General features: G+C 41.5%; 1 protein-coding gene across 1 annotated transcript; it reads right to left on the minus strand.

The window, feature by feature from the left end:
- Positions 1-319: 319 nt before the first annotated feature.
- Positions 320-9786, minus strand: LOC310985708 (microfibril-associated glycoprotein 4-like; the record flags this gene model as incomplete). Its single annotated transcript, XM_083971329.1, has 7 exons — positions 320-491; positions 4439-4688; positions 4962-5129; positions 5533-5629; positions 6675-6755; positions 8849-8953; positions 9775-9786. The coding sequence occupies 7 exons, from the start codon at positions 9784-9786 to the stop codon at positions 320-322; spliced, it is 885 nt and encodes a 294-aa protein (XP_083827455.1).
- Between the last annotated feature and the right edge of the window lie 920 nt (positions 9787-10706).

Genomic DNA, 10706 nt, shown 5'->3' on the forward strand with positions numbered 1-10706 from the left:
GACAGAAGTGGTGTGAGGGAGAAAGCATTTTTTTCCTTCAGTGGCACATTTATCAATCAATCAAACTGTATTTATAGAGCACTTTCCTACATAGCCATGTAACACAAAGTGCTTTACACACAGAAAAAAAGAAAAAGAGACAGAAGAAACATAGAAAAAACAATTACAGATAAAGCCCCTCCCACCCTTCATACTACACACGTGCACACGCATACGCACACGCACACACACACTCACATACACACAGACATAACACACCCACATGCACACTCTACTGACACTAGGGAGACATGGCATGACACTGAGGATTGAGGAAGCGTTATCTTTGGGGCCAATGGGAGGAGTCGCAGGCCGTGCCACAGGGGGCACCAGCGCCCAGGCCCCCCGACCCCGACAGACCACAGCCAGCCGAGCTGAAGGGACCCAGGGACAGCGCCCCCAGCAGCAGCCCAGACACAGTTCCCAGCGTGGAAGACCCCCCTGAGGAAACACTGGAGTTAAAGCTAAAAACTAAGAACATAAGATAGGATAACAATACCAATGATAAGTAGAACAAGTAAAACTATTTAAGATTAATATCATCTTAAAAAACAAGATAGAAGCAAAAACATAAAATAAGATAGAACCACATAAGAACATGAGAAGAAATTAAAATACTAGTTAAAAGCCTGGCTAAAAAGGTGTGTCTTTAACCTTCCTTTAAAAATATCAACTCTGCGGTCCTGAGGCTCTCCGGCAGGCTGTTCCACAGGTGGGGGCCATAGTAGCTAAATGGCGCCTCACCATGGGTTTTAGTTCTGGGTTTTGGTATGGATAAAAGGCCGGTGCCGGAGGACTTCAGGGTCCGCGAGGGTTGTTATGGTAAAAGCAGGTCAGATAAACAAGAGGGCACAAGGCCGTTAAGACATTTAAAAACTAGTAAAAGAATCTTAAAATCGATCCTGAAGCGCACGGGGAGCCAATGCAGCGACTCTAAAACCGGTGTAATATGCTCCCGCCCTCTGGTCCTCGTCAGCACTCGTGCGGCTGAGTTTTGTAATAACTGGAGATTTAAAATACTATTTTTGGGAAGACCAGAGAGCTAGACTATTGTCTGCGTAACAATGAAAAGAGATCCAATGCTTTCTCAGGATGGAGCCCAGGGGCAAGAAATACAAAGAAAACAGCAGCGGTCCTAAAATGGACCCCTGTGGAACCCCATACAACAGTGGAGCAGAGCTGGACGCACAGGGCTTACACTCATGCTGCTCTGGAGTGGTTAAAATCATATCTGGCTGACAGAAGAACCACAAATACCCACTAGGTGGTGTAACCGAGCCACTAAGCTGTTGTGGTCCACTGTGTCAAAGGAAGGAAGAATTACGTGGTCACTAGAGTAATTAGCCTGGACGATGTCATTAAAAACTCTTAATAGAGCTGACTCTGTGCTACACCGAGCTTTAAAGCCGAACTGAAAGACCTCCAGGACATCATGCTCGTCTGAAAACGACTTTAACTGAGCATGAACAACTTTCTCCAAAATTTTTTGAATAAAAGGCAGCTTGGAGATGGGTCTGAAATTGGCCAGCACACTGCGATCAAGGCCAGATTTCTTAAGTAGTGGCTGCACCACTGCATGTTTAAGACAGACTGCTGTTAATGATAGCCAGGACTGACGGCCCTATACTAGGAAAAACCTCTTTAAAGAGACGAGGAGAGACAGAATCACGGGGAGAACCTGAAGGATTAATGTGGCCAACCAGATCTTCTAAAAACGACTGAGACACAGGCTCAAACTTAATAGGAGCTCCAGAACAAGGAACAGAGTCCAATGCAGGAGCTGAGATGAGAGCCCTCGCAGTAGCATTACTTTATTATTATCAATAAAGAAGTGGAGGAAGCTATTGCACATTTCAGGAGATGCCTCCACGCTGACAGGCTGTGGGGCCTTAAAGGGATAGTTCAACATTTTTGAAAATTGGCCCATCGCCATGATCCCCCTAGTAATAGCAGTAGGTTCGTTACCTTTAATTGTTGGTCCAAGCTGCTTTTAGATCGGGGGAGAAGAATACCGAGCGGCGCAGCTACACTACGGAGGTTAATGGAATTTCTTGGTTTTGCTCATCAAACTCAGCAAATACACAACCAAAAAACTCAAAAACGCTGTGGTGGACAAGTTGTGACCTGCACATTCACCACGCTATGAGATAATAGCGGAAAGTTGCGAGATGGAGTTGTTTTAGAGGCAAAGTCGGACTTTACACTCTAGACGGCTGCTCGGCGGAGTGATTTCAAAAGCGCCTGTTTACTGCAGATACGTCCGTATACTACGGCACTGGCTGGGGTGCGCACACTGTGTCCCTCCGACCAGTGGTTCACTGAAGAAAGTAGTTCCGAGTATTTGCTTCACTTCTCTTAACTTTCCGCTATTATCTCATAGCGTGGTAAATGTGCAGGTCACAACTTGTCCACCACAGCGTTTTTGAGTTTTTTGGTTGTGTATTTGCTGAGTTTGATGAGCAAAACCAAGAAATTCCATTAGCCTCCGTAGTGTAGCTGCGCCGCTCGGTATTCTTCTCCCCCGATCTAAAAGCAGCTTGGACCAACAATTAAAGGTAACGAACCTACTGCTATTACTAGGGGGATCATGGCGATGGGCCAATTTTCAAAAATGTTGAACTATCCCTTTAAGAACAGTGTCAATGGTATTAAATAGCACTCGTGGTTTTTGACGACTGGACTCAATGATATTTGACAGGTATTGTCTACGATCGTTGGGGTTTGTGCTGTGGTGGCCGCCGTACCATAATCCACCAAGATAATACTGAGCACAGTAGGTGGTGAACATGGAACATTCATGGAGTCAGCGAATGAAAAACTGTCCCCTAGAAACAACAGAATCAAAATGTAATTTCCGTTTGGAACGAGGAGACAAAATTGCAGTTAATCCAACTAAAATAAATTAGTTTGTAGTAAAATCAGTGAAGCTGCCAAATTTTTCCATTTTCTACAATTATTTTTTACAGAATTCACAAAAATCATGTATTTTTTTAGCCTGTTTGTCAACAGTGTAACATTCAGCCTTCACCTGGCTCATTGTTGAATACCGTACCTAAAAGTAAGAAAAGGAAACATTTCCACTTAAGTGACCGTCACCTGCCGCCCATTTATCCTTGTTGATATCCTAAAAAAGAGGAGGTGAAGGGAAAAGTGTCTCGAAAGTGGAGATGTCTGCTGAGGTCCTGTTTTTATAGTCAGCCATTAAAACATATGTTTATACAGGTTATATGTATATGAGGAGAAGGAGGAAGAAGAGGAGAAGGATGGAGAGGAGCAGAGTTAGAAAATTATTTTTGGAAAAAAAGGAGTGAAGTCTGCACACTGTATCATGCTCCACTAATGTTTATTGTGGAACGATCAAAGTTTCGATCACTGTGGATCTTCGTCCTGACAAGTAAATTTTGTTTGTTGGTCCTGCACCTGTAGTGCGTGCTCCAGTTTTTAGAAAATTATTATTACCTTTGTTTTGAAGTTACTGTAAAGCTTGAGGTTGTTTCTGTCATAAATGCAGATAATAAAGGATAAGACAAGACTTTTTATTGATCCCACTGATGGAAATTGACTTGTTACAGCAGCAGATGAAAAACAACAAAGGTAAAAAATGAAATACTTAAAGGAGACATTGTAGCCTAAAGTTTAGACTTATATTACTGATACCAAACTTTGGACAGATATTCATCGTTCCCAGATGTCAAATCATAATAACTTTTCCTTGAGTGCCACCATGAGGTTGACAGTGTTGTGAACTTTAGACACATGATCCAAACAGGATGAACTGTGATGACTCTGATGATCACATGACTTCTCCTCCAGCACCATCATCTGCTCAAATTCTTCATTTACCCAACACTTCAGTTCATGACTTGTGAAACAAAAGATGTTCCCATCAGCCTCATCTTCATTTGTATTTAGTGCTAATTAGCCTGTACTGCCAGTTGAAAATAATAGAGGAACAAACCTAAATCATGATGAGTTAATTTTCTATGAAGAATGAAACTGACACTAAAAAAAAGACAACTTCAAAAAAAAAAAGTAGAGTTGAAACAATCAAGTTTATTTATTTAATAATCACTCAGAACAGCATCAATCACAAACAATAATCATCACTAAACATTTTTTTTAATCAGAAAAAACAACAACAAAGAAACTGATTTTCAATACATCAGTGCATGAACCTGTTCAACAGAGTTATCATGTCTGACAGTGATTTTGAAACAAGATGAGTAGTAAAAAAAAAACACACACATTTTATGATAATTTTGATTCAGAGGTTATTGTTGGCATTAAGTCCAGTCGGACTAGTGATTATATGCCCGAACATCCCAGCTCTCCAACCCTGATGGAGGGCGTGATTATCTCATTGATCTACAGCTGATCAAATCAATAAGTGCATGGATACTTAGCAACTGATCTGATTTTCATGGTGATGGTCTTAAGGGAGTAGTTATAGCCTTTCCATGCGTACCAGTCAATTGAGACATACTGATAGTTTGCACCATCAGGTGCGTACAGGCCGTTGGGGTTTGCGTTGTGGCAGTGGTAGAACCAGAAACCACCAAGTAAAATCTGAGCACAGTTTTCCCCATGCGTATCCTGGTCTTTGTCATAGGTGGTGAACTTCATGGAGTTGTGGCCTCTTAAACTGTCCCCTAGAAACAACAGAGTCAAAATGTAATTTCAGTTTGGAATGGGGAAAAAATTGCAGTTAATCCAGCTAAAAGAAATGTGTTTGTTTTATACAGTGAAATCAGTGAAACTGCCAAAATTTTCCATTTTCTAAAATTATTTTTACAGAATTCACAGAAATCATGTAGTATTTTTTAAGCCTGTTCATCAACAGTGAAACATTCAGTCTTCACCTGGCTCATTGTTGAATACCTAAAAGTAAGAAAAGGAAACATTTCCACTGAAGTGACCCTCACCTGCCGTTCCTCCTGTGAAGCCGCCCAGATCCAGCTGATATCCTTCCCTCTCAGAGTCGACGAAGAAAGACGAATACTGAGCAAAGGCCTCCCCTCCCTCAAAGTCCTCCATGTCCACCCGCAGCTCGTTCTTCTTCCTCATCGTCAGCAGGAAGATGTTGTCCAGACCTGAGGAGACACACACACACACACACACACACACACACACACACACACACACACACACACACACACACACACACACACACACACACACACACACACACACACACACACACACACACACACACACACACACACACAGCTCTGATTACACTTCACCTCTTGCATCAAGTCTCTATAATATTTTATAATTTCAGTTTCACTGCTAAATGCTCCGCTGTGTTCACCAGCCACTCACTGTCTGACTGACTGACATGTGCTGCTGCTGCAGGTTGTGCAGCTTCTTTTAGTTTTTTCATTTTTATTTTGGGGGTAAAAGCCGCTGCCTAGTGACTGAAAACAGCGTAACGAGAGCATATTTAATCCATAGATACTTTAATATACCTGTAATTCTCCCTCTAGGACTCACCCAGCCAGTGCTCCCCTGCTACATTCCCAAATCCGTTCTTGTAATGTTCCCATGGCCTGTAGAAGTTTTCACTCCCATCCAACCTCCTCTGGAAGACCTGAAAGGGAGAATCACAACAATTCAGTCAACCAAAAATAAAACTGTATTCAATTAGCTGGACTTGAGATCACTTAAAAAAAAATCTTCAACTGAACCAGGTGAGTTTGATGACTATCTGGTCTGTAAACGGCAATCACAGTTGCTGTAGTGTCTTTTATTTTTCTGTCACACTGTGCTCTGTCACATGTTTAAGTGACAGAGATTCCTGATATGAACATCATCACAACAAACTGCTGCGGTGATGGACTAACTAAATTATACAACATGGACACTGGTAACTTTCTCAGACTTTCTAAAAACAAGTCTTTGCTGCTGTAAATATTGTTTACTTGGGCTACTTCATGAGAAAATATGTTTTTAAAATGTTTTGTTATTATTAGGCTATATTTAAAGCAGAAGTAAGCGATCCAGTTGTTTTGGCTAACTTTTTGTCAGCCGATGGAGTTAGCAGCCCCCGCCCTCGTCATGGATCTATTGGTCCTCGTCCCTACGTCACCACATTCACGCGCATCCCTTGGCTGCACACACAGCCCTTCATGCCGTTCTCTCTCCTCATTGGACAAAGGTTGTAGGATACAAGGAAGTATACAAGACGTTTTCTCCTCGGCTTACAGCAGAGCAGAGTGACGGACAGACCCGTGTTTCAGACCAAACACTCTATAGAAGTGATTGCTGTCGGAAGATATAACTATTTAAGACTTATATTAACGCAACAATTCTGCTTATTTCTGCTTTAATTACAACATATATAATTTCAGGTCAACAAAATCAGGCATTTTCATTTATTTAAATACACTAATGTTTTTTTAAATATATTTTTCTATAAAGAAAACTGTGCAAGCTGCCACAGGATGTGAACTCTGACAGCTGACGAATCAGATGATCATCATTTAAGTGACAAGTCTCAAAGGAGAGAAGTCACAACACTTGTTGAAAACTGAAACAATACTTTTTTTTTATCAATGGCTCCACTTTTGTTTTGGCTTTTTAAGTCTCATCGTCAAATATGAAATCTAATCAGATATGAGGTGTAGTGTACTGACGGTCCATCTGCCCCCGTCAGTGTCCATGTCACAGAGGACGTGCAGGGGTGAGGTGGGGCCTCCTGGGTAGATGGTGTACACCATAGATATATAAAGAGTAGATGCCGCATCGAACGCTGCGCCGCGAGAAATGCGGCCGCCATCTTGAACCGGTCGTTCTACTCAGTCCAGCAGCAGAAGTAACAGGATGCAGAGCACTGTGCAGCATATTATTTCTGTTCTAATCAGCAGAAAACCATCGAAAACAGTTGGCTCTGGGGATTACTTTTCACAAATAAGATTGAACATTACTATTGGTTGTATTTTGTGAATCGAATATTTATTTATTTATTCTCTCTCCTCCCTCTCTCTCTCTGACCTGATATGACCGCCATATGACTTGATTCTCTGGTTTATATATATTTTTATTTTCTCTAACATATAGCTTTTATCTCTATATATTTATTTATTACAGGAATGTTGCTCTCTGATCAATTGCTGCTCTCTACGGGCTGTTATTTCCATAGACATATATACATGGTTATTTCTGTATAATGAATGGTTGTCAAGTGTAACACACCGTTGCTAGGGACGCCGCTCTGATCAGCGCAGCACAGAAAAGAGAAACTATGCAGGATATTTACCTTATGTTTCGTTTTTACCTTCAGTAAAAAGCTTCGGACTAATAGTGATGTTAGATAAATGACTTGTAACCTGTTACAGAGAGAGTAGAGGCTCCTTCCACATCCTGGCTGAAAACCAAACCTGCTGATCAGATCAGAGCCTGTAGTCCGCGACACAAACACGCCCTATAAACCTATAATATCTTGTTTATGACAGATAAGACTACACACATTGTAACATATAGCCTATGTGATAATCCATCCATCCAATTATTGATTATAAAAGGCTTTGTTGAAAACAAATGGGAGGAGGCTCAGCAACACAGCGGAGAGGAGACCAGACATGCAGATGTGCTAAATTATAACATTTATAAATCGATAAAAGTAGTATTTTGGTCAAAATTATGTTTCAAATGAATTATTTCACTCGTACGCCGTGTAATAGGCGGGATCATGTTCTGTAAGTTATTGATTAAATGCACTGACACTCAGTGGCGAAAGTTGTCTGCTACGGGCCCTAATGCAAAAAAAAAATTTGCGGGCCCTATAATAATAACGGGGGGTGTTAGACTGTATAGGCTACTCCAGGCCTGTGTGGAGCGCTACAGCGCCACACACATAAACACTAAAGACAGAGAAGAAGACGGGAAGTCCCCCGCTGTATTCAAACTCAGACAATGTTGACAGGGAGTTGTGTTGAGTAAATATCACTGATGATTAAACAAACGCGATTCAGCCGCAGCGTCTGAGCGACCCGACGGTAGTCGGCCGCTGTTGTTACGTCCATAGACTGTCAGTGTGCAGCAGCTGCAGCGGTGTGTGTGTGTCTCAGGTTACAGGTAGAGTGGTGGGGGGCATGACATCGTTTCAGAAAAAAATCAATTTTGGGCGTCCAGACGGATACGCTGGGGCGGCGTTTTCAGATTTTCCCACTCTGGGACACGTTAAAAAAAAATACCGTTTTCACCCCCCCGAAAACGCCGTCGGCGATGCTGATCTGATAAAGTATTTATCCAGATTCAAAAAAGCCGTTTCCGTCTGGACCGGGGCCCTGAGTGAGTGACAGCGCTGTCCGCTGTCTCGGTGCTGAACGTGTCACTGCTCGTGAGAGAGACAGAGACAAGAGACAGGGAGAGATGGTCAGGGACGCGCTGCGCCGCCGCGCTGCCGACAACAGGAGAACTGTCACCTGGCTATGCCCGCGCGCATGTTCATAATCCAGAATAACGTTAATGAATTACAGTAAGGATGTAAAAGCCAAGATGATTTAATACAGTAGCCTATACCACCAATTAAAACTTTTTTTTTTTTTTTATGTTTTATTAATAAAAAAAAAATGTTTACCGTTCACCGCGGGCCTTTTTTGGCCACGGGCCCTAATGCAACGGCATTACTTGCATTAATGGTACTTTCGCCACTGCTGACACTAGTGAAACTATCAATTGCACCTACCAAACAGATACACTGAGTGGAGCGGTAGACCGGTCCAAGATGGCGGCCCCACCGCTCGTCAGCGCCAATAGGCCCAGCGTTCGATGCGGCATCTACTCTTTATATATCTATGGTGTACACCCCACTGGAGCTGGTGTTGTCATGGCGATACACGTCATCACAGTCAATGGGCAGGTAGCTCTGGTCCGATGCCACCGAAACCAGCAGCCCCACTAACAGTGTTACCTGGGTAGACAATAATAATATGATAATTAACTTTATTTATATATTAATTTAGTGGTTCAGCATTATGTGTGATCCAACATGTCAAAAGCAGCACTCAAGTCGAGAAGGATCAGGATTGAGGAGTCACCATTGTGGCCCTTTGTATAATGTATAAAATGTTCACCTCATGATGTAATAATGCCACATTTTGTGATAATCTGACATATTTTGTAATAAAATTCTTGAAGGCAATATAAACTTTGCCACATTTTGTAATTGGTTGTTACATAATGCACCAAATTATTACAAAATGCGGGTGTTGCATTAAGAAAATGTAATAATTTGATGCATTATGTAACAACAATGGTTATCACATATTGCGTTCAAGAATTTTATTACAAAATGCAGCGTTGTTACATAATTACTTTTTCCTCGTAAAATTATGACTTCATTCTCGTAACTTTACAACTTTATTCTCACAGTCTGTGATTTCTTTCCCCTCAATGTGCCCCTAATACTCAGTCATAACAAACTATGTTAAACACTGTGAAAAACTAGCTAGCTAAACAAAAGTTGATAGTTCCCATGGTGACTGCTTTGTGTGACCACTGGGTCTAAACCCCAAAATACTCAGTTAACTGTGGTAGATCAGTTTGAAATCTGAAAATATTTACATAATAAGCATTAATCCTTTATTAAAATGGTTGATATTTTAGACAAACTTTCTCCTGATTCAGTAATTTGCATGTGCATCAGGATGAAACAGAAACTACTTACACAAAAACAGATACACACAATATTTAGTGTAAATTAAACGTGAGAGAGTCAGCTGCTCAACTTACCCAAAGACCCATGTCACTGTCGCAGAGGTGAAGGGAAAAACTCTGAAAGGTTGGAGTCTCGAAAGTGGAGATGTCTGCCGTGGTCCTGTTTTTATACAGGCTATGTTGGGTAAAAAAAAAGGAAAAGCATGATAGAGAAGGAAGGGGTGAGTGTGAAGCGTGGGAAAGCACTGTTAAGTTCGCGTGAGCAGCCACCTGCAGGGGGAGTGAAGGTCGGGCAACGTAGATAACGGCAACCTGCAAAATAAAGTGTAGCAATAACATGTAAACAATTTGCCAACAAACAACCATATATACAGGAGACAGATGTTTAGCCTATCTGTTAACTGTAAAAACTTATAGTATTCATTTTTGTGGTTCAATACATTGACAATTTAAGTTGAGCACTTATTGATCATTTTTAGTATTTTTAATGCTACCACTATTATGGGTTGCAACTAAATGCGGTCTGACTCATATAATACATATTTTTAGTTTTTAGTATTTTTTAGTTTCAGATTTTAAGTATACAACTGATTCTGTTAAACACACAACGATAAATTGCTAAAAACTCCTACTTGTTCTGACCTTCTGAAACTCTTTACCTACTGATTGTCTTGTCATTACCATCTGCTGTAATCATGTATTATATGTAATTTTTTACTTTAATGAGACTTCCAAGTCTCACAGGGGGAATGTTGCGTAAAAAATTGAAAAGTTCTGAGAAGGTAGAGGTGAGATGAGTGCAAAGCGTGGGAAAGCACCGTTAAGTTCGCGTGTGTGCAGCCACCTGCAGGGGGAGTCAAGGTCGGGCAATGTAGATAACGGCCACCGGCAAGATAGAGTGGTGCCAAAGACGCTGAACTTGGGTGAACTCGCTACGTGGCAAAATGTGATACAGTCGCCGTAGAGGGTGGAGATTATGTTGATGAAAGATCGCAACATGACATCTG

This window comes from Trachurus trachurus (assembly GCF_905171665.1).
Source record: "Trachurus trachurus genome assembly, chromosome: 1".
Taxonomy (NCBI): Eukaryota; Metazoa; Chordata; class Actinopteri; order Carangiformes; family Carangidae; genus Trachurus; species Trachurus trachurus.